At 35.4% G+C, this 25,592-nt stretch overlaps 1 protein-coding gene across 2 annotated transcripts in view; it reads left to right on the plus strand.

Moving 5' to 3' along the window:
* SCLT1 (sodium channel and clathrin linker 1) overlaps positions 1–21,906 on the plus strand; it is a 44,316-nt gene extending 22,410 nt beyond the window's left edge. For both annotated transcript variants that reach the window (XM_085318075.1, XM_085318083.1), the window contains 8 exons: positions 464–535; positions 2,133–2,207; positions 2,720–2,865; positions 4,422–4,614; positions 6,074–6,270; positions 15,489–15,567; positions 16,677–16,772; positions 21,246–21,906. In XM_085318075.1, coding sequence (XP_085174201.1) covers positions 464–535; positions 2,133–2,207; positions 2,720–2,865; positions 4,422–4,614; positions 6,074–6,270; positions 15,489–15,567; positions 16,677–16,772; positions 21,246–21,308 — 921 coding nt within the window. In that variant the 3' untranslated portion in view covers positions 21,309–21,906. The remainder of the gene's footprint in view (positions 1–463; positions 536–2,132; positions 2,208–2,719; positions 2,866–4,421; positions 4,615–6,073; positions 6,271–15,488; positions 15,568–16,676; positions 16,773–21,245) is intronic.
* The last annotated feature ends 3,686 nt before the right edge of the window (positions 21,907–25,592 follow it).

A 25,592-nucleotide genomic window follows, 5' to 3' on the forward strand; every position in this document is an offset into this window, starting at 1 on the left:
GTGTGATTGAATTCTTATAATAGTAGTGTCCTGTGCAGGTCAAACATTCACCTATGTGCCTGTATAGCAGTTCAGATTAGGTTCAGATTTTTATAGAATGCCCATGGCAACTGAAGCTGACCTCATTTTAAGTCAAGATAATTTTAAAAAGTCTCACAGTCTGATATTCTATGTCAGCTGTCCTGAGCAGTTTCTGTTGCCTGAATTAGACTTGCCTGAAGAGAACTTCTTAACTTTGCAGATTCAGATCTGTTTTCTTCGAATTGTTAGCACTGCATACTATGCTGTATGATCTGTATAAATGCCTTGGAGGTGGTTCYAACTAATGAGAGAGAACCAGCAGAGATTGACTACTCAGCCTTCCTGCCTTTATGTAGAAGCAGGAGGAAATACTAAATGTGTATGCAAGAGTCATGGCTGACCTTACAGGGTTACATTTTAATTTTACTTTTTTTGACTACAGGTAGACTCTGCAAAGAAACAATACAATGTACAGATTTCACGACTAACAGAAGAACTTTCTGCTCTTCAGATGGTATGGTCTTGATTGATGAAAATATATTTTGATAGCAAAATATTTGAGAATTCTAACTTTCAAATAAAATACTGCATTCTAGTATTTATTATTTGTGATTCAGTATCAAGCCACATAGGGAAAGAACCTAAAATGTTTTTCAGGACCAAAAACTAAGAAGCACATTGTTAACAGTTTTGTGAAGAGAGGATTCTTGGTTTTAGACACACATTTTTAGGCAAAGCTGTCAAAACTTTGGTTTAGTTGTTTCTAGACTGGTGTTCCTCACTATTATTAAATAGAAGCTATTAGTGACTAGTTGCAAAAATAGATCATGACTGACCACTATCCTTTTTTTCATGTGCACACATCAGTCAATGGAAATTTGTTAGAAAGTACCTCAGAAATAGGTTTGGGTTTCTTCTTATCCCATTTGAGAGATTTTGCTAGAAATTCTATGTTTTTAGTGTAGTCTGGAAATGATTGCGTGTAGATTTTTGTGATGGCTATCAGTAGTTGCATATGAAACCTTTAGTTTCAGCCTCAACAGTCCCATAATTTCTGTGCACATACATACTGTCTAGCGAGCCTGATCAGAGCCAGTAAAGGGAACAGTTTGGTACTGCTGTGTAAACATTTCCGCATTACCTGTATAAAGCATCTTCACAGCTCTTCTGTACAGTTTGGTTGGCATAAAAGGCAGTGAACAAATAATATAGACAGTAATCCCGTATATGGAGGAATCTCGCAGGTATCTCAAGATTAATGAGGGAAAATAATTGTCTGAAATTATGCTTTATTATGGTATAGCCTCCTTTGCCTCCTGCAGGTTTCCAGGCATTAATACACTGTTCATTGTCTTTCATGTTACTTGACAAGAGCGACTGTCTTACAGTCAGTGCACAGGATTTGTTTATAAGGGTAAAGGATACTTTACTTTGAGAAATCACTTTTAATGTGCAGATTTGCCTTATGTGTATTCAGTCGTATCTTTTACTATGAATCTGGGCTGACTTTCCAGGAGATAACATGGTTTTGCAAATACAGCAATTTCTTTGTGTAAGTTTATTCCTTGAGTTATACATATTTTAATTACAGTTCACAAACACATTTGCACTAAGATTAGTAAATGACAAAATTCTGTGATTTAGCAAATATTTCCCATGTGATGGCATCCCCTATTTCTTTCAAGGATATATAGCTCTTGAAAAGGTGATTTCTGTATATCTGTATTTGGAGGTGTAGAAATTAAATATATGAAAGTTGGTAAAGTGTACTAAGAGAAAGTCTTTGCATCACAATTATCATTTTCTTGAATGAACTAGGAACTTAAATCATGTGGGAAACCAAAAGCACTTGGTTAGGAAGCACCTATTTATGGATTATTTTTTTAAAAAAGTTTAATTTTACGTGTCTGTGGAGTGATTGAGACTTATCCCATAGAAAAATAATGAGCAGGTCAAATCAAATATATACATACCAGCAGTGAGGATCACATTTGCAGTGGCAGATTTTTGGGTGTGGGATTTCTTGATCTTTGCTTCTCTTGGCAAATTTAGTATTTTTATTGTGAGGTATTTTTTGATAAGACATGCTTTAAAATGACTTTCTTGAAAAGGAATGTGGAGAAAAACAGAGTCAAATTGAACGGGTCATTAGAGAAAAGCAAGCAGTGGAAGAAGAACTTGAAAAGGTAAGACAATATCACGCATTTTTATAAGGCATTTAAGATCGATCTTTAGAAAGATGTATTGACTTTTCCATGTTTCTCCCTAATATTGGGATGAAAGATTATACTGTGATCTTTATTTTTTTCTATTATTTTTTGTTAAATTTTCTTGATTGTAAACATCTCATTTTTTAAAGTATTTTTTTTTAATCTGGAAGGCATTTTAAAGCTCTGCTAGTAAACTGAAAAAAAATGATTCTTTGGAAAGTGTAAAAGATAAAAAAGAGATGCTTAACATAATAAAAAAGAATGTAGATGTATGTCTCAAATAAACTTAAGCCCAATAGACATAAAATTAACTGAATGCAAGATCTTTGAAAACTTGTTTCCCAGTAGCAGCAATATCGATAGAAATTCAGTTCTGTTTTAGATCACTGGAAAATAGGACACAATGAGGAGTAGCCTCATGGTCAGTACTACACTGCAAAGCACTAGTGCAAGGTAAGGGTGATCTTACATGTCAGCTTATTCTTCAGATTTACCGGGAAGACAGAGGACATGAATCTGACAATAGAAAACTAGAGCAACTGCATCAAAAATACCTACTTGCAGAGTGTACAAAAGGTGACCTTCAGCTAAGTCTACAAACAACACAGAGTAAACTGAAGCAACTGGAAATGAAGTAAGTAATGGATGTTCTCCAAGTCCTTATTTAATGAAATTATTTCTGTCTAATCTAAAGCCTCTTGCTGATTGTGTTAGGTTTTTGTGATATGTTTTTAACCAGTAGCAGGAACAGTAGTAAGTTATATTGTTTCTGAATTTCTTCATCAAGGGCAGTTATGAATCATTATAAAAAAATTAAAGGGGAATAACAGGGTAGAATCTAAGATTTTCTTCATTTTACAAAGGAACAAAAACAGTTTATTGTTTGGAATCTTACTACATTTTTAAATACTGTTACTAGGGAAAATTGCTCTATAATATATTCAGACAAATTATTGCTTTATAAAGTCATCTGTGGTTTGGTGTCTCCTAGTCCACACAGAACATTGTGTGTTGCGTAAAATAGCGAAGTTCAAGTCTGTCTTCAGAGCTCATAGACATTACTGCAGTTCAACTAGTGTAACAGTAAAAGTACAGTATGCTCCACATTTTTAGACTAGGTGGTTTTGAGCATGAGAAGTGGAAGATTCTCTAGAAGTTTCAATCATTTCTATATTCCATTAATCATAAATCCTACCTCTTCCCCAGAGCAATCCCCAGTTGGGAACCTGGAACTTCTATAACAATTAGAATTTACTGCTTCATGTTGGCATTTCACTGAGATTGCTACCATATTAGATTGTTTCACGAATGCCCTCTTCTCAATGAAGTTCTTTACTGACTTTTACATAGTCCCAGATGTAACACCCATTGCAACATACGAGCATGTATACACTTAAAAAAAAAAAAAAAAAAAAAAGCCTTTAAGTTCAGTAAGAAACAAGAGAACATCTCTACTGGGTCAATCCAAAGGTCTGTCTGTCCTAATATATTTTCTGTAGGGCTGTCAGAGGAAAAACTGCACATTATGGCAAGCTGACTGTGATGGTTCATTGCAATGCTCTTCTGGTATTGCAGTGATTGACTGCTTAAAAATGTCCAGAGGTGCCCCCATAGAATGTTTTTGACTATTATTACTGTTACCACTGCACGAATATCTTGTTGTTACTTGAATCATAGATATGACAGCCTTCCAGTTGTAGGTGATATTTAGTACATCTCCCTAGAATCATAGAATTGATAATGTTGGAAGGGACCTCTGGAGATCATCTAGTCCAGCCGTCAAACGAGTGAATCCATGTAGATGCTTCACAACATCCTATGACAGAGAGTTCCATAGCAGACATATGTCTGTATGAAGAACTGTCTTTTTTTCAGTTTGCCTCCTGGTAACAAAACAGTTTCCTACTCCCATCTCCATACCATTTGTGAATTTTGTAAACCTCCAATGAGTTCCTTACATCCCATTGTTGTTCCTTTCATGGAAGCCATTTCATAATTTTGGTCAGCCTTGTAAGTAGAGACAATATCCTGTTAGACCAATTGCTCTATTAAGATTTTGTTGCCAACTACAAACTTTGTCTTCCTTTTCTTCTTCAGACCATCGCAATTGCAGCAAAATAAACCTAGAAAAAGGTCAAATAGGTTCAACTCTTGAATAAGTTTTCAAACAAGACTTTTCTCCTCTTTCAGCTCTGAGGAAGAGAAATCTCGTTTCCAGGAAATGATCTGTAAATTGCAAAACATTCTAGACGCTGAAAGAGAAAAGAGTGTTTTTGTCAGTGAACAAAGGCTAAAACTTCAGCAAGAGAATGAACAATTGCAAAAAGAAATGGAGGGCTTAAGAAAACTGGCTATGGAGGCTCAACAAAAAGCTAAAATAAAGGTATTGTTTATGTTTTGTTTTTATTTCAGCATAAAACTGTATTTGGCTTAATAAGACAGTATTTCTATGAAAAAATGAATGTAAGCTTAAGCTGGGGGTGAAAGCTTCCTATTGAAAATGTTTCCTATATTCTGCTTTGTAAGTGCCTTTKTTTTGTTGTAACATTGTATGTTCTCAAGATCAATTTTGGTAGCTCAGCCTCTGCTAATTAAATTCTACTTTAGTATGTGTTAAGTTCTGCTTGAGATGATCCCAGATGTTCTTTGCTTYTATAAAGTGAATAGTTCAAACAATAAGCATACTCTTCTTCAATTGATTTCACTTATTATTCCAATCTTAGAGCTTCATTTATCTGCTTTTTATATTACATTAGGAATCTCTGTATGCTTTTCAGTCCAGAATTTTCATTCTGCTTTTGTTTCTTTACTTGTGTGTCCACCACATTATCAGAGCAGTGCTTAACTAATAAATAATTTAAYAGTGTGGTTGTCAAACGTGAGTTCTGTATTTTCAGAAGGACCAGAAGAGTAGGATCAAATTTGTTCAAAGAGTACAGGCTTTTGGATTGATAGTTGCAAACAAGATACTTAGCACAAAGAGCATTTTTTTTCAAGGTCTTCCATTAAATGCACCTGAACAGACTGTAGGTGGGATAATACTTTAATAGCTAACCTCAACAGATCAGGGTACCTTTGTCTTCTGAAGGGAATAACAGTTTTGATGTTTGACATGATTTCTAAATATATAAAGCCAAGGTATTTGCTGGTACTTTCCCCTCTGCTCTTAACTCTAGAAATGTAAAGAACCTGGAAAGAGATCTAAGAACCTACAGCAATGAGGAAGACCTCAGTAAGTTGTCTTACTAACCTATGAATGGGAACCATCTCAAATCCAGTTACTGCTTTGTACTACGAAGTACAAAAACTGTCYACCAAGTCAAATGATATAGGAAATCTTGTTCCAACTCCAGAACCCTTTGGTCTAACAGTTAAAAATAATAATAATAAAAAAAAAAGAATCAATCTCATAATGCATAGGTAGAGGTTATAAAGTGGATACCAGATCATTTTCCTATTTTTATCAGACAGGCTTCTTTTATAGTCACAGATCAGATTAACTGCTTGCCTCCATTTTCCTTGATATGCGAAGGATTTTAGATGCAGTTAAGAAAATCCTAACACATTTTGAATAGATAAAAAAGAAAGAATGTGTTTCTGTGGAGAAAACACAAGGGAGAAGGATAAAGATTATTTGCAAAAATAAGCATACCCAGCTCATTATCCTTTATTATCAGTGGTACTATTTGCTTAAATTGGCTTTGGGAACATRTGTCTTTTTGACATATAATTACAAGTTTAATTACTGTATGTTACATGCTTACAACAAATGACTAAAGTGTTTCTGAAAAAAAGAAAGAAGTGAGTGACTTGATTGTGTCCTGTTCGTATTTTTTTTCTAGATAAGCACGATGGAACATGAACATTCTGTCAAAGAACATGGATATGAAGCTCGACTTAAAGAAATGGAAGACAGCAGTCAAAAATCTACCGCTGAACTGAGACGTCTCTTAGTAGCTCAGCAGAAAGCAACAAATCGGTGGAAAGAAGAAACAAAAAATCTTACTGAAACTACAGAAGTCAGGATCAATAAGCTAAAGTAAGTGCAACCTTTCTTTTCTTCTGGAAGCTGTTATAGTTTTAGTTACATTTGGTACAACAGTATACCTGTGTTAAAAAACAGTGAAAAGCAAACATTCATACCAGATGATGTGCTTCCAGCTAAAAAGGAGGAGTGTTCCAAAAAGAAATGCTGAGGTACTTTCTGTGAAGTTAGTAACTAAGCACTAAGCAAAAATTTCACATCTCGTAATGACAAAAAATAAATGGAATATATATGGTTTTTCATTTCCTCTTCATTTCCTCTACGTGTATTCTCAGCACTGTACCTAAGAATATTTTCAGTTTGAGAGGGCATGATAAGAAGGGCATCTCACACAACAAGATTAGACAACAAACAAACAACAATAAAGATTGCTTATCATTCCTAGATACTGGGGAATACAAGCAGCTATGCTGCCTGTGAGCCTATATAGAGACAGCATCAACTAACTTGTTTAGAGGAATGAGGCTTACAGTGGAGTAACTGGAAATGGATGAGTAGAGAAAGAAGTATCCCAGTAAGAAATAAACCACTTGCAAGTCATCTTTGAAATAAATTCTACCAATCTTTCATTTTTTTAAATATATACTGCTAAATAAAGTGCTTGCTTCTACTTGTATATTAATTTCCATTTAAAAATATTAACAGTCCAGACTCAGCTCAATACATGCATGTGATGTCTGCTTTCATCTCGGTTTTGTTTTTCAGTGTGTGGCTAAGTTGTACAGTGTTAAAATTTAAAAATTTATCTGTGCACGGCAGATTTGTAGCATCTTTCCTGTTCAGGTACTGCTTTCCACCATCTCAGCTGCCCCTTGTGTCTTGTGTTTGGCTGGTGGGTAACAGCCAAAGTGTGGCCAATTATAAGCTGGCACATGCAATGCCTATTTGTTGGCCAGCTGGCTGCTGCTGCTTGTCAGGTGTAGGAGGCCAAGTAACAGACTTTCTTTCAATAGAGGCAAAGACAGCATGTCTTTGCTTCATGGTTTATTTGATTTCTAGGCTCAAGAGAGACTGTCAGAGCAAGTAGCCTATAAAATAGAGATCAAATTAGCCTGATATTTTTATRCAACTTGTAAGAATTTCATGTCCTCAAGATACCTTCCTCTTCAAAATTGGTTGAAAGTTGAAGGAGATTGACAGACTAGTACACAGTAACTTCTGAACTAGGAGACCTGATTTCGTAAGTCTCACTTCTTTAAATTTAGAATGATTAGATAAGAATGCAGTGTTCAAATAGTATTTGTCATTATCTTTTATTAAGTGCATTCAGTCTTTGCTTTAAAGACTTTGTTTTAAATGGCTTTGTTTAAGCCATTATTTTAATGACTTAAATATTCTCAGCTTGAACCATAATATTCCCAGTATCGTCTATGCACTAGATGATTGCACAAGAGGTAGTTTTTGAGACATAATTTTTGATCTTAGTTTCACACTTGTTAGTTGACAGAAACAGAATACTTAAGGTGTGAGTAGAATTAGAACCCATGCTTCTAAACGTGAGCAGGAAGATAACTTCCTGAAAATGTTGCATATTGCAGATTTACCATACCAGTACACTAACTTTTTTTTCCTCTTTCTAGAGAAGCATGTGAATTTGACCTCCAATAAACTTTGCTAATAGGAGTCTAGTATATAGCTGCGTGTCCCCTAGAAAATAGTTTCTTTCATATCTTTAAATTGGTACAGTTTCTAGTATCATGACTTGTACCTATTGTCTGTCCAAATAGAAGAATACATCTAGTTCTGCCCTACTAGAAATACAAGAAAATTGAACAATGTTTCTGTTTTAATATCAGCTCACTGATCTACCTATAAACTCTTTCCTTTGAGACATTGGGAGCTATGCTTACTCTCTTTCAGTTTTAGTATTATAGCTTCACTGTGTGTAATTAGTTGGGTTTTACTGATGCCTTTTTAGCATCTTTTGTAAATACTATAACTAAAGAAGAAAAGCRTTTTGTAGTGTTGTACGCTAAGGTAAATTTAAGCTGGTAAACTTATGCTAGGAACTGAAGTGTTTTATTTTCAGGAAACAAAACTGTATAAACTGTCACAGTTGAACATCTAGGTTCATAATTGAGATGCTGGATATAGTTCAGCAACTTTGGTTAAAAGAGAAAAATTGCAGACTTCCAAAGCAATTGAAATTGTCTGTGAAACAGCTGCTTTCCTTCTTAAGGCTTTTATGTTAAATGTTAAAATGTTATTATAGTGGGCCGAAAGCTTTAGATGTAATTTATCTGCAACAAAGTGCTGACATAGAAAATCTAACAGACACAAGAGGAAATTTCTTTTGTGAATCTGCATGAAAAAGTGGTAGCAAATTTTGAAAATGTCCCTATTTATGTAAGAGACTGCCTATGTAGCATCATCTGAAAAGTCCTGCGGTGATTTAACATCCCATTTAGTAGTGCAGTAGCTTTTTCAGCAGACAGATGAACAGAAGAAGAATGTTCTTTTCACGTTAAAAGTTTTAAGTCTACACTAAGTCCACATGATTCTCTGTCACTTTGGCTGATATTTTGGTGCAAGTCTGAAAGCAAAATCAGTTACTTTTTAAGATGATTTTGTAGATGATGTTTATACATACTGTATAAAAGCCAGGAACAGAAGTGTTTGTCAGACACATTTGTTTTAGCTAAGAAATTCATCTGATTCTATTGATCATGATTATTTAGTAAATAGTGAGGACTGCCTGAGAAATTTTGTAGAACTTAATGAACTTACTATTTGATAAACACAAGTCATATAAATGTATGAGAGAATACAGGGATTTGTGTTGGTGACATATAACAGAATTTCAGATTTTAATAATCATTACTCTTACAGCACAGTAGTGTCCTTTGTAAGTGCATATTTTTCATATATAGTTATAAACTGCCTTAGGGAGCCATACTCATATATACTAGGGAGGTAGTTTATATAATAAAAGCATTTTATATTGAATTTCAGCAGCAGTTTGCTGTTCGTGCAGCTGTCATAAGCATTGAGTCATTGTCCCATTTGTTAGTGTAGGTGTTTTCCATTCCTTTGCCTTAAGTTCATGATCTGTTTCTGTTTTTTCTGTTCTTTTCCTGTTACTTTCATTTTCCATGTGAAGGTGTCTGAAACATTTTGACTTCCTTGCTAACATCCCAATAGCAGCTACTTACTTTTCCAAATTCTGTAGTGCTCATTTGTCATCTTTTCAGTCTGTAGTGTTTTGTTTGTGAGGTGTAATACATACATGTAAAGGAAAAATCAAATAAATATTTTAAGAAATGAAGCAATATCAGTGAACATTAGCAGATTTTTAATACAAAAATTAAAGCAGTAATGTTGTGGCCTATAACAGAAGAACAAAATGATGATTTATTTTAAATAATACAATAATTTACTAGTTCAGTAACAAACTGTAGATAAAATATGTTGATAGTTTTAAGCGTCACTGAAAATTATTGTGTGCTTTCTTGGACACTTGGGTCTGCCTCTCTGATTTCAAGTTGAATAAACAATCATTGCCTGTAAAACTGAACTTGGAATTGAAAAACAAAAATAAGTCTGGTGAAACAGGGAGGAATGCATTGAATACTCGTATACTAAATTCCATTATTCTCTTCATAACATAAAGCAGTCTTCCTTTGTGAGAAAAATTTTCTTCCTAGGGAAGCATCATAAGATGCTGTACATTTTTGAAAGGCTTTATTGATAATAGGCTTCACTGTGGCCTTCCAAGAGGGCAAGGAACCAGGCTTGCTTCCATATCCTTGTGTTAAAAGTCAGTCTTGAAGGCAGCTAAGAAGGTCAGTGATATTTGCAACGTAGGTCATGCTTCCAAATAAAAACATTGCTGTTGGCAGCATGACTGACAGCTCATGACTAGCATTTGTACTCTTTATTCCTGCAAAAAGTCTAAATAGTCTTGCAGACTGTAAATTACATTTTTTTCTGACTTTCTATTGCACGAATTTTAGATGTACTTTAAATTCTGATGATACTTACAAGAAGTGAACTTAGATTATAGTGAGCATACGAACAATACAGCAAATATTTACAGTTATAAAATAGTTATGTAAATGAATGATTACTGGTGAAGGTTATAAAAAATGGCGTAGTGCTCATATTTATTTCAAGATAAGTTTTTCCAAGGCTTTTCTGTTGAAGTTTTAGGGGKTTTTTTGTCTAAGAATGTGTATGTATGTACAAAATTATTTTTATCTATCTCTACTTATATGTATCAACATACAGAAAAATTTGTTACCCTCAGATGAAATTTTGGGTGATCTTGAGTTTTAAGTTGAATTTATTGCTTCAAACGACAGAACTGTCGTTTAAAACAGAAATTCGTATCTACATTAAGTATTTGTTGAATTTCTCTTAGGCAGAAGATATGTGCTGTGTTATGACAGCTACATCTCTGCTAGAGTCTGAGATTGAACCACCGATTCAGTTCGGATTGGCAATAATCAGTAGAACCAGGTGAAYTTCTAAAGGCAAAAGGTCATCTTTTGTATTTTTTTAATAAGGTTTTCAATGGAAAGAACTGAGGAGACATGTATAGACATTCTGTAACACTAGCAAACTTATTTCTGAAAGTAATTTTTAAAGACTTATAAAGAGCTTTTAGGTCTTGAAGAGTATAATTTAATTATTAGATGTTCATTAGCTTAATAGCAAACAGCTACTTGAGTTTCTTTTTTTTATATCTATATAATGGACATGCTTTAGGAAATTAAATAACTAAATCAGAATTTGGTTTAATGTTAAAAAATGAGTTTGATCTTCAATATTGCCTCTTTTCCACAAATTTTAGTGGTATTTCATAAGAAATAAACAACAAAATGCATTGCTTCTATCTATGGGATGTAGCGCTTCCAACTGTAAAGCAGTAAATTCTATGATTGCTATAAGTTTGAACATCCCAAAAGTTCAAAGATCATAGGTGATTTGTCTTTGACRATTGTTGTAAAATAATAGTGTCAAGTGATTCGCATCTTGCATTTCCTGTTTTTGTAAGAAGTTACTTCTAATAGAAATGAGGGATACATACACATATTTTTAAAGGTTCTTGGTTTCCTAGAGGTAGCATTTAGAAAAACAATTGTTGTGACCATGTTTTTCAGGGAGAGGACTGGCTAGAACTATTGGTATTACTGTATAGCATTGCATCTAAAGCTACGTAGTTCTTCAGACTTAACTTGAGAACAACATATGACAGCAGTGATAAAAAGCGAAATCACCAATACCAAAGGAATATTGAGGAAATACGTGATTTGGAAGGGAACAAACCTCATTAAAGAATGAAGACCAGATTGAGAAAGAGAGAGAGAGAGACAGAAAAAGTTCTGACAACAGAATTTAAGCAAAGACAGGGTAATCAAAGCTACCAGCATTTACTCAAAGAAAATGCAAATGGAAGACTCTGTATGCAAGTTTAAAAAATAAGGGCAGATTTTTCATTTATTATGTAAAGTCCAGTGATAGGCCCTGACCAGTTTGTACATACACTAACTAGATTAAACAAATCAATAAAAGAACGTCATAATACAAGTAGTAATAGGTGGTTAATCTCTTCTAATTAACGTATCAGCATTTTTTATAGATATATATGTTCTGAGCCTGAGAGYGAAGGGGGGAATTGGGAGAAATTGAAGAAGAATTTGGCAGATAATCAGTGGCTACACATAATCCCTTACCAGAATCCTTACCTGCAACCAAGGCCAAGAGCAGGTCAAACAGGATTCTAGTTGGACCAGCAATCAGAAGAGGATTCACAAAGATAAATTTCATATTGAATCAGATTACTGAGACATCCACCGAACGGTCTTCAGTAGAGTAGAACATGAAAACTGCAGACATGAAAAAAGTAGATCTTATACCTTGAAATTTGTACAGGAAATTGATAATTCTGTCAACTTTGTTGTGAATATTACCTTACTCTCTTAAAGTGTGGATGACTACTYAGGAAAGGTAGTATTAAGCCTGTGTGCAGGGGTAGTAATAGGTATCCACAAGTTTGTTCTCTCTAGAAATACAAACTGAACCTGCAAAGCAAACAGCACTTAAGAAAGAATTTGTAAACACTGGCTTGAATAGTAGAGAAGGTAAGTACTTCAGAAATGACTTTCATGTAAGAATGCATTTGAGTTAACTTAAAAATCTTGACTCGAATTAAAAATAATAATAAGATAAATACTAATACATAGTCTGAACAAGTTGGTAAATTCATAATCCTAACCATCTGCCACTATTGTCTAGTACTGAAAATAACTTTTCAAAAAAAAACCCAAAACATTTGTTGTAACATAACCTATTATATTTGAAAAAATAAATGCTACTGAATAGCTTCAWTTTTTTAAATTCACTTGGATTATAATTGTTACTTTTTATAAAACAAAATCCTTGAGATAATTCTTTAAATACTATGCTTAATGTGTTTAATTCTTAACATTGTTCTCATTTGACGATAGCTGTTTCAGATGTTTTTGTTGCAGCTTCTGCTTCTGAAACATTTCTATGTCATAGTTAGAGTCCCTGATTCATTTGTAACTATGTGCATTTACAGGAGTCCTGAGGTTTGTCTCTTTATAATTTAAAAGACCCTGCCTCTGAAAAATGACCTTTTTTGTGCCTATGTATGAAGTGTTGGCCAGGACTGCCTTCTCCCTACATGCTGTACAGTACATTGAGTGAATTACACAGCAACTTGAGCTGAAGACATTTTCTCCATTTCTAACACATTATTCTTGGCTGCACTTCTGTAACATTTGGCAGCTATAGCTGCTTATTTTAAGATGTTCATTAAAGAAAAAAATATTAACAGGATGAGAGACAGCTGCAGGTACTGGCAGTATACAAAATTCATAATTACTAAGAGTAACTGAAGCATGTTACAGTATAATTCAACTGCAAAAACATCTGGCACATGCTATATTTGTCGTATGAGAGTTTTGCAGAAATACTTGCTACAGCTGGCAGATTTATCAGCTGTCTGCCAAAATACTAAAAGCTCACCTTTTGTTTCCTACTCATTTAACAAAGATAATACGGAGCAGGTACTGATTTGATTATTTGGAAGTTTGGGTTACCTCTCACTATTAAAACCTCATAATATGCATTTGGGGGGAGGGTTGACGATCGGGATGGATCAACTTTCTAGACCAATAGCTGTAATGTTTCCTTATGATTGCAGGGTAAAACTACTTCCTGTAGACACATGTTCAGTGTGATATATAAAAATAATTTATTGATACACAACTGTACATAAAAACATAAACTCTGTTTATAGTCTATACTGCTGTGGATGCTAATTCTACATCTTATACAAGTATAGGAGACAGATTTTTTTCAGTGATTTATTAAGGATTTTGAATTTAGAAAATTACTATTTGGATAGTCACCTTAAGATGATGTTACAACAAAGTTGATTTGTCAGAATTTAATGATTTCCTTATTTTCAAAGCCTCATTTTATTAGCATAGTTGAACAGTCTATACATTGTAAGCAGTAATTTGAATAGTTTTCTAGGAGTTTATTTTGAAAAGTATACTACTATCTTACACATATGAAATGAACCGTGAAATTTCATTGTGAAGAAGAAAGTTCAAGTCCATTTGCTGATAAAACCATTTATGAAAACTGAACTTGAAGACAGCATTCAAAATCTAGCTTTTCATTAGGATTCCCAATTGAAAACGCTTTAGCTGGATGCTTAGGATTGATTAATAAGGAAAAACTGCAAAAATAATGTTAAGTATTAATATAATATCTTGGTTTTGCAATTTTAAACCATCTTTAATACTTGTTTTATATAAAAGTATTAATGTGGAACATGTGTATATAATTTTAATCATTTAACATGGTTTAATATCAGCCTATGTATTTTCATTTTTATAGCAGCTAGTCAAAAGATGGTGAGCTGTTTTTAGTGATACCGAGTTGGGATTGGTTAAGAAGGTTGAGAGAGAACCAGAGAAAGAAATTACCAGTCAGCTATACTTGCAAGCTTATATTATCTGGCCCTTCAAGTATTACACAGCAATTTTCAGTCCAACTTTTGTGAAATACTAAGTTTTAAGGTTTTTGCAAATAAWTTACAAACAGTAGAGGCTTTCTGAAGATGGAGATTTGAGGTTAAAAAATCCCTTACCCTACCTGCATTCCTCTAGAAAAAATAGAGCTTTAGCTTCCTTTACAGGGCATGTCATTTCAGTAACAGCAGAGGACCTAGAGGTTAGGTATGATCTAACCTTTGAGCATTGTTAATGTGTTTATATAGTTATGAAAGCTGTTGTGTTTCAGTATGTTTCCAAGTTGGAGGAGGTAGATTCAGTGAGAAAAGACTTGAAAATTCTTCTTCTCAAGTATATATGAATGAGAAAGCAGAAGGTGAAATTGTTGGTTGAGGATCTAGATCACACTATTGTTTCATGGTTATTGTTATTAAAGGAGATAGAGACTGATCAAAGACTGTAGCAATCTGTTTGGTTTTGCAACTTCCTTTGCTTAAAATTATCAAAGTTAAGAGATTTTTCTTTTCCATTTTTGTCATACCTTTTCTTTGGTGGCTTCCTGATAATAGAAGGCAAGGACTATTTCCTTTGAGGACCAATTCAAAGATGTCCGTCTTAATCCAGATATTTTAGTGTCTTCAATACTGTACAGACTAGGTTAGGATCACTAGAACTCAATCAGTACAAAAGTGAAAAGACTACTTTTGAAGAAGCTGGTGTGTTTTCTTTTTGTCTTCAAATGTGTTGTTGACTGTATCAAAAAGTTTAGAATGATTTGGTTTTAGGTACTTAAAAGCATCTTCAGAAATGTACACATTGAATTCTGATTATAGGACATTAATTAGATGGTTAATCTAAGAACTGAATGCACTACAAATGCAGTTTATGTTTATAACTGAAATATTTAATAATATGCTTGTAAAATAAGATAATAAACAGCAAAAAGCAATATACCTATAAAATACTGAATGTTTTTGGCAGAGTCCAGTTGATTGTTGATTTTAACAAGTGCATCTCATTCCTGTGCCATTAGAGTTTTGAGTATGTATCAYTAAGATGTACAAGCTGCAGTGCTTTTGAAATGAATGTGTTAAGAGCAGTGTTACAATTAAAAATGCACCATAAACTCCTATAATGCTTCGAGAAGGTACCTGTGAGATAATATTCAGGTAACTGATTTACTACTGTGTGTTCATCAATGTCTTACTTTTTGATTAACAGAAATGAATTGAGTCAACAGAAACTTCGCACTCAAGAGCTCCTTTCTCAACTGGAAATGGCAAATGAGAAGATAATTGAGGTAAGATAATGATTAATATGGCAACTACTTTCACCTACAACTTGATGCATATAAACTAGGATCTTACCAGAAACTTTTTTAGGTGAGTTATGTTGCTAGTTTATAAAAACTTAAATATTTTTGGCAAGATCAGTTGTAGCTTGGAAAAACCCACTCTATTTCTGCAGACTGTCATGTTCAAATGGAACAGGATGACAAGTTAACTTTATTTTGAAATTATAAAATGGGATAAAGGAGAGATCCTCTTTCATGGTTACTAATACTGTAACTTTAGACAATTCAAAAAATATTTCTGAAGACACTTATTGCTATGTATGCATGCTTCTGAAAGGGAGGAGGCATTGTTTTATTTATGATGTAGTATATGCGGAGAAGTGAAACTTTTCATGTACTACATGTGTAGTAGAATATATAATTCCTGTATGTGTACATATGCATATAGCTAAAAGCATCATCCATTAAAGATTAAAGGCAGGGTTGTTTTGGGATGTACATTGTTCARTAATTAATGGTCACTTTAGAGAACAGCTATCCTGTCAGTTCGTCTCATAAATCTGGGATAATATGTAATTCTATTTAGAATAAGTCCTTACGTGTTGTCTTTTTGTAGTGCTATATTATTTAGAGGAGAAGAAAGAGGCTGATGTGAGAGAATTTCCATTCAAGTAAAGGATGATTAAGAAAGATTTTACTCTTAGACAAACAGAAGAAAAAATCTGGCACAAAAGATTATCTCMTTTGTTTTATTTTGTATGTAATTTTTTGCTTTGAGAATAGCTAAAACATTTATATTGTAAGACTATAAATTAAATTACCTGAATGAAAATGTCAGCTTTTGTGCATCTGACTTAAAGATGGTGAAGTAAATAAAAACTCCTCTGAAGACTATTGTGATAGGAAAAATGATATGATCTCATCAGCTCCAGTTTGTATATTTGATCTAGAAGTTCTCTGTTAGGTGTCAGCAGTATGTCTTCAGTCTTTTCTTACTCTGTGAGGTAAACAACTGCACCTCATAAGTTCCTCTTGCTGTAAGCTTTCTCACTGCGGTATGTATGGATCTGATAAAGAGAATTTCTCATTTGTAATAAGATATTTCATTTATACAGGATGAAAAATTAATCTTGGAATATCGAGAATACATCAATAGGCTTCAGAGACGATTAAGCCAGGCAGAGCAGAGGGCAGCTACAGCATCTCAAAAGGTACAAAACTTTAACAAAAAACATGTTATTTTCCCCAGCATATAAAAATCCCTTTGAACATTGTGGGGGGAAGGACTTTGTATCTTCCCTGAGGCAGAGGTGATCATTTATGTGCAACATTACTAGTGTAATTTGAACAAACTTGTGTTTTGAATGTGTTATCCCAAAAGTGACGAACATTCAGTTAAATACTAAGTCTTCTTCTAACAGGATGCTTAAGTGATGTAGATCTGTTCAGGGAAACAAACTGGATGTGAATTAAACTTCTAAGTTCAAAATGTGTGAATGAAGGTRTATGATCATTTTCATGTTCAAAAATGATAGAAAGTTAACAAAGAGGGAGACAAAGCTCCTTTTCATGTCAATTAAATTTAGAGCTATAAAGTAAAAGAACTACAGCTCTTTTTTAATATAAAACAGCCTTTTTTAGCTTCTTGCAACTTCAGCCATCATAACTGATGGCTTCATGTGATAAAGAATAAACATTGTGCTAATGCCTACTATAATCCCTGTATCTCCTGGGTAGCCTCCGTCAGATTCAAAACATAAAGCATGTTTTTAGTTGATGGCTGGAGAACAGCCTCTATAGAAATTGTTAAGTAGCATAGCTGTTTTGTGAGAATTCTATTTTGAGGGTTTTTTCAGGCAAATAAACTCCCTCATCTAGTTTATTGTGTGGCTGAATGCACAGGGCCGGGAGATGTGTGCCGTGGGTGAGGACAGAATGGATAGTGTGGACCTATACCATGTTTGTCAAACAACAACCTTGAATGTCCTCTGTCATGTCATGTGAACTCCCTGTGTTGTTATTTTCTTGTTTGCACACCCGCATTTTCATTYGCAGGCTCTCAGAGCTGTGTCCCCCAAGATCGCTGGCGAAGCACAGCATTGTAGTTACTGCCACTTACGTACCTTAAGTCCTGCAGTATATGAAAAGTATTGAAAATTGTGCAGACAGAATAGAAAATTCTTGGTTTTCTCCAGGGCCTGGGGAGGGGGCAAAGGAAGGGAAGATGTTTGTATCTCACTGCAAAGGTGCATGTTTTGGTGACYCTGAAAACTTCAGACAAACTGTGTCCATTAGAGCTGTGTATTTGCCTAAGATTTCCTTATACACCTATGTGATTCCTTAATGGGCTGATTTGTTGCAGACTACTTTTTTCCGGTTCTCTTATAACTCAAAATTGCAACTTTCACTGGTACCCTTCAATATTGTCTTGACATATAAGGGATTTGGGGAAGAAAAGTTTTGCTTATCTTCAAGGGGAAAGAGAAGAACTTCAGGCTGTAATTGCCTTAAACACAGTGTTATGTATAATACAAATGCTGTGTTGTCTCTGCTGGACAGTAGGCCGTTTTCTCCCATCTAGCATTCCTCTTTCCATGCTATTCAAGCTGTCCATCTTGAAGCAAATCACATGGAGGGTTTCTACACTGGGCTCACTTATTTGATAAGTAAATATGTTATTCAAGTTGGTCTTCTACAGGGAAAAGGCAGTCCTGCCTTCTAATTTTATATGGTGATTTAGGAAACACTGTTTACAAATTACAGATTTTGAATGTGGGTATTCCTAGATGAGTTGCAGAGAGGAAATGTTCAGTCAATCCAAATTGTCTAATAAGGACAAATGGCATTTTTTTCCCAACAGCAATGAGTAAGTGGACCTAGCTGCCAAGCTATCATAAAGTAGGCTATCTTTTCTGGCTGTAGATGCTTTTTGTCACTACAAGGTCTAGCCAGCTGGTGCATATTTGCTCTGAAAGACTGTTTTGTTTTGTTTTTTTTCCTTTGTCGTATGGATCTGTTAGCTCTAGTATTTGTGAGACACTGTCTTGCCTAAAGGAGTGTGGTCACATCAGCTTTCAAGGGAATAAATTCATGGCCTCAGTACTCTTATAGGAAGAGGTCTTGCTTGAAAACATCAGTAATTATCTGTTCCTCATCAGTCTCCCTCTGAAAGGTAACAAAGCAGATTTAATAGGACAAATAGAAGCTATTTGGTTATCCAGATCTTATTGCCAGTCTTCAAAACCACCTTGCCCTCTTCGGGCTTGGCAGAGACTACAGCTGMCAAATGTCTGGTATGGCTTCTCTGCAGTGACTCAGGAACTTTTCTGTCCACCCCTCTCTCTTCCCCCCACAATCCCCAAAGCTGTACTCTCGGAGCTTCTGCTAAAGGCTGSAAAAGGGGGTCTTCAGGAGCACTGGTGCAAGAGTGGTCTGCTCTTCTGAATCTGAAGAAAGGAAGTCTTCACACTCTCCTAGGACTCAGGAGACCGAATGTGTATATATGCCTCCTCCGATTAAGGATTGTAACTCGTCACTGTATTCTTAATCTGTAGGTTCAGGGTTGCTTTCTGCCTTTACTGAATTGTGTATTCTCATTATATTATCTTACTTGTAATTACTTGTAATTCTAAATCCAGTATAGGATAGACGACTTTACCATCCCTGTCTTGGAGCTTACTGAAATTCTCTCATGCCAGCATGGTTGATTACATGTGTCACACACTGACAAAACATACTCCAAATTTTTCCCACAACTGCTCGAAGGACTTAGTATCTTGTTAAGCTGAATATCGTCAAAGATGAAGGTGAATTACTCGCAGCATTCCTCCAGTTGGCAGATACAGCTCCTGCACTTGTCATTGAAGCTCAAACTGCTGGAATCAGCTTGTTGCAAAAGCAAGCTGGCTAGAGAGCAATCTGTTCGTGTTTGTGAAACATTATGCATTTGACTTGGCTGCTAGATTTAGTGGCAGGTTTGGTAAAGCATTACTGCAGCTTTTGCTGACTGATGCAGCTGCTTTCTTCCTCGTTTCATCCTGAAGAAGATACTACAACCTGCAACTTGAAAGTAGAACTCTGTCAAAGAAGGAATGGCTTCTTTCCTTGCTTTCCTTACAGTTTGTGTGCTTCTGAAGATGTAGCTAGTATGGATGGCACCATCTTTTTCTCCCTTCCCTGCTCTTAGCTGAGGGAACTGACATTCACTTGTTTCTGTTTTTCCATGAAAGCATATCTGAAAGATGCTAGTCATCCATGTGGCATGTGTGTGTGTATATATACATATACACATATGTATGTATATATGTATGTGTATATATATATATATATTCATTAGGATCAGCATCATTTACAGCTGCAGTTCCTCTAGGGTAATTAACCTGCTTACTAGAGCAGCAGAACTAGAAATCAGCAGAAAATGCAAACCTAGAAACTCAGGTGGCATCTCTCTGTAAGTAAGTTATTACTGCATACAAGTATTTAGTAGTGGGCACAATTGCTTGCACAGCTGACATAGGACAGATCTTGAAGGCTATTCGAGAGGATTAGGACCTGGATGTGATGGCATCTTGAGAAAGTCATCTATGAGAAGTGGCAGCTCTGATTTTTCCAAATTCCAGAGAACAACTTCTTGTATACTTGCATGTACCAGCAAAATATTGCTTCTAAAATGATATGCAGAGCTCTCCTTATTCTGCTGAGTTTTTGCCAGCACTCTTTAAGCTTTACTGAGGGAAGGCTACCTCTGAAGATAACTAGCCTCTGGAGGTAGCCTGTTGCAACGACGTTAAAATTACCAGAAGGAGTGGTTGGTTGTTTCAAAAGGGGTTGGTCCCGTATTCCTTTCCCTCAGAAGTCAACCTTTGGTTTTGTGTAAAGATTGCCACAAAGCTCTTTCCAGGGCTTTGATATGAACCAGGTACATTTGTTGGTGTAGGATAAAATTTAATACCCTACTTTCCCATCTCTCTCTCTTTCAAATGCAGGATTGTTTTAATATACTTCACTGCATTGATGCATGTCACTGTGCATTCCCACAAGCTGTTACTCAGCCTTTCTGAAGAGCAAGTGGCCAGAGATAGGGCAGGAGGGAGCTCCTTGAGCTGGCGTTGGTGCCTGGGGACATGAAACTAGGGCCTAAGTAGGGCGCTCAGATTAACAGTCATTCCAGTGTTGAATAGGTGGCTGTAGGTGTGTGATGTTACTTTTTGCCTTCTAAGCCAAAGATGACTGCTTTTCAGTGATGCTTTATTGTATGCTATAACTTGTGCAGTATTTTGGTATGAAAAAAATGTTAAGTGTTTAATGTGTAAAAATGTTAAGTGTTTAGTTCATGACTAAAAATCCTAGCTTATTATTAAATAACAGTACTCCAGTGAAGAATCATCATTAAAAATAGATCGTTTTTGCAGTTTAAAAATATATGCATTTTCTATGTAAATGTCTTTTAAGTGTACTCTGGATAACCTGTTTTTAGTCATTTGCAAGTCTTTGGGATCTGAAATAGGATAAAAACAATAACCACCTTTAGACTATTGTAAACTCTTTTGTTTACCCCAAATTCTCACCTGTCTAAGCTTGTTCCATCTCCTCCATGACATTTTCTGTATTGAAATTTTACTAACATTCAGGTCTTACAATGATTTTTATAAGAAGGAGAAACTATTGCTTATTTTTAATTACAGCTCAGCGTGGTAACTGCACACAAGAAAAAAGTTACTTCCCTGAAGGAGTGGGAAAATATTTGAATATATATATTGTTCATTCACACCACGTTGGAGTTGAGAAGATTGCTGGAGAAACTCCATATTGGAGCATTAAAGTCAAATGCATAGCAAGATTTGTAAAATCCGGAGAAACATTTTCTGTTTTATTCAGGTAAGGAAGGAGGTGGATGAAGCTACAGTATCTCTATACAAAGTAAAGACAGGAAGACAAAATGATGCAAATAAAGTCCTTCAGTGTAGCAAATTCAGCAGTCTGATACAGTGCTGTGGTGTATTGGTCTTTTTGGTAAAAATCACCAATTCGAACTATGACAAAATTGTGTACAGAGACTAGRTAACAGTATTAGAATTAGTAAACATCTTTACTCACATATAATTTGTACCTTTTTCTTTCTATTTCAATAGCCTGTGAACATTTTGAAGATACTTTATGTAAGGTGTGCTGAAATCGTTTGAGTTTTAAGATACTAATTATGTCACAAATGTCAAATTGTTGCTGTTTTTGTAGGAGGTGTGGTAACTGGGAAATGCCTCTATTGGCTTCCATTTGTAAGGATTCAATTCAGTTTGTTCTGATGTGCCTGGAAAACAGTTAATAAATAAAGTGTTGCTATGGTTATTCAAGGAGCTAGTTTCTAAGGACCATAATCCTCTCTCAGTTGAGCTTTTTCTTCCTAATTATTATTTTACATTTGTTCCTTGCCTTTGTGTTGATCTGCTGTCTTTGGTTTGTACGTGTCTGGGAACCTGAGATACCTATTACTTCAATTTGCACAAAGTTGTTCAAGTCATCCAGAAAAATACGTGGCTTTTATGCCTTCTGGAACAGTATGCTTGAATTCTACAGATTCCAGAATGTGGGGATCCTTTTGGGTACAAGTTTTTCTTTCATAGATGAGAAACTTCAGCTATATTATTCTAAAATGAGGACTGAACTGTATTTCCTTGAATTTTGAAGTGCTCTCATTTTGAGCTAAAGTAATATAATTTCTAGTCCTTCCTCTTAGGCAAGGAGGATATAATGATGTGCTTTATAACTTCTAATTCATTGGATGGGTAATGCTTTAACAGTGCTTCTTGAAAAGTGTTGTTTTGGACTAACAAAAACTGTAGGTCTGTCTTAGTGGATCTTCATCGTATTTGCATCTCTGAGGACAGAAGTAATTTGATCGCCACATGGAAGGTAACAGTTTGGGGTGCTCCTGAAAAGCTTGCTAGTCTGGCAAAGAAAAGGCTGCAAGATGAAGCAGCTTCAAGGAAAATCTCTGCTTAAGTTACTGTTTCTTATAGTCTCACATACCTTTTTACCAGTGCTTTTCCAGTTTGCTGTACCATTCTACTTGGTAACAGAGAACATTCTACTAAATGACTTTACGTGAAGATTTTCAAACATGGATATATCATTCTGAAATTCCAAAATCTACTGCAGCAAGATTTTTATCAACTGTGCACATATATATATATATWWAAAAAAAACAGAGGGAGGTAAGTACCAAGCACTTTATTTTCATTTGCATACTGCATAACTGAGATGATGACAGACTACTTCCATGCAGTGCCCCTTYGAGAAATGCTGTGAAGCTAAACCTAGCTGGTAGCTGTGGGTTTTCTGTTTTTTCAGCAGCAGGATATGCAGGACCCCAGCACTTACTTARTGTTAGTTATGTCTAAGTTACGGAGCAGCAGAGCAGTCCTGGCAGACACGCCTCAGGAAAGAATCGTACTTCCCTCTCTTTCATCTATCTCAAGCCAAAAAAAAAAAAAAAAAGAACAAATACACCTGTCCACAAAAGGGAATGTGGTCAAATTACACTTGCCATCCTAACCACCCTGCTTTTCATTTCAGTTCGACTTCTAGAGGGGGCTTTCCTTTCCCATCCTAATTGTTTCAAGATTCTCTCTTGAGGTATTAATGCTCCCCAATGAGTACAACCTTTGTTCTTGTCTATGTTTATTTAGGAAAATAGTTTCTAAGTGGTATTGATTTCCACTCAACAGGTGASAGACTGACTATGTACAAGGACCTGGTACTTCTGGCACAGGTCCTTTTGCATACCTTGGACTGTTTCTCAGAAGATCTGTTACCACCTACAAGCTCTTGCATAGCCTGTTGAGGTGGCTAGCAGGCTGCCYTCAGCTCTGAGCGGGTGTTATTCCTGAAACTCCAGCAGTGCAGCCCCTTCCAGAAACGCAGCCGTAAGCACCACCTGTAGGGCAGCTGCAACCCCCCCCTTTCAGGCTTTTAGTCCAGCTTTGAAGAGCTTGCAGTAGTGGTACCTCGGGGGGAGGGCCAGGCTTTAGTCTTCATTCATTGCAGTGTTCTGGAAAGGGCAACGCTCACAACTGCGCACACCGCAAACCTACACACMTCTACGTACGTACAGATTTGACAGAGAACCTTAACTTACCAGTTGCCGTTCTTCAAAATGCACGTGCATTCRCCACCTTGGCCTTTTCTTGCTCTGCTGAGTCCTTTCTGTATTTCAGCACCTTGGTTAAGAAGAACTAGGGAGGGATGGGTTGTGCCCCCTCACCTGCTTGGAGGAGCTTGTGTCCTACAGATCCTGCTGTAGCAGCAAACGTGTCTGCCAAGGTTGCCCRTACACAGGTAATTCATAGCACGGACGTACACTCTGCCTGCTTACCGTGAACGCCTATGGCTAAGAAACCTCACTTGCTTCTCCAGTGGAATGCATATGAAGATTTTAACTTTGGAAGGACAACGCACATGCCAAAACTATTTGAGGTAAGCAACATCTCTTGGGGGATGTCAAGAGAAGTTAGAGAATAATCAGCTGCTGATTGGATTGGTACAGCCATCAGACCCCATACTAAGCCTCAAATAAATTAAAATCTTTTTTTTTAACCTTAGGATGCATATTTTTAATAGCTGTAGTGATCCAAATTAAATGCTTATTTTAACTATGAAAGTAGTTCAAATCACTGCAGTAAGTGTTCATGCAAAAACTCAGAATAATCAGTGTAGATTCTAAAACATGGCTACAAGCCTATTGCAAAAATGTACAGCATTTATTCACATACAGACAAAAAGGCACAATTCTACTGAATATTTTAACAAAAAATACAGCTGTCTTCAACTAGGTCTTTATAAATACTTCAAAAAAGGGGGCAAATAAATACAGGATTGGGCCATGTAATATAAAATAGTCATCTCTACATATACTTTTTATTTCTATCTGCTTCTCTTCATGCACCTTTTTAATTAATTTTAGCTGAATGGACACCAAAGCTAGGCACATAGTGAAAAATCTTCTGTACAAGGTTTTACAAATGTAATGACATTTTTTTCAAATTTCTGAAATTAAGATTTGTACACAACACGTATAACCCTTCATTTAGATTTGTGTGAGCTTATAACCTAACAAATGACATTCCAGGCAACTTTACAAAAGTTTTAACTAGCCTACAGTTTGACATAATACACCAATCATAATCAAAGATTTCTTGGTCAGTCTGCACAAGAAAAGGTAACGCTTAAAAAAAAAATAAAAATTCAGCAAATGGTTCTATCTCAATAAAATACATGGGGTGGATTTTTATTGTCACTGCTGTACTTACGACACCTCTTCTGCTGAACACTAAGCATGAGAGACAAAACTAACCTACAGAGCTGGTCATACTGCAGCCATCTTACAGCTTTTAGTAATTAGGGGATGGGGGGAAAAGCGCTTTTTTGTTTTTGGTTCAGCATAACTTGAAACGTTAAAAAGCTTATTAACCTAAACGATGGGGAGCAAAACAGATAAGGCATTAATTCTGCACAACGCTAACATTCGTAATAGTGCAAATTAATCAGGTACCTCTTTCAAACTGGTGTGAGGTTAAATGTTTACTTAGAATCAAAATTTAGATTATTCCATCTATGGCTTGACAAACAATTCCCTATGTGTCACAAGCTTCTTCAGAAACTAACAATTCTTACCTAGAAAATGTTGCTATATGTTGGATAGAACTACTTGCATTTACCTTTTGCCTGTCTTGTTGCTTTCTGATCAAGTAAGTACTCTTATTTTAACTTATCCCAAGAATGACTACGTAATTTCAGATTCACCAGTGCCCTGTTAGACTTTAATCTGGCCAAATCATGAGGTTAACCTAATTTCTTGGGAGCAGCAATGGTATTTTAAAAGTACACTGTGTTAAATGAAATTTCCCTTCTTCAACATCATCCTAAAAGGTATCAAAAGGTTAAGACTTCCAAGTTTTAAAACATGACAGGGACACTTTCTGTCAGAATATTCATTTAAGTGATAACTTGCATAGCAAGACAGGGTGTTAGTAAGC

This window comes from Rhea americana, unplaced genomic scaffold (assembly GCF_003343005.1).
Source record: "Rhea americana isolate MKP2758 unplaced genomic scaffold, rheAme1 scaffold_116, whole genome shotgun sequence".
NCBI classification, from domain to species: Eukaryota; Metazoa; Chordata; class Aves; order Rheiformes; family Rheidae; genus Rhea; species Rhea americana.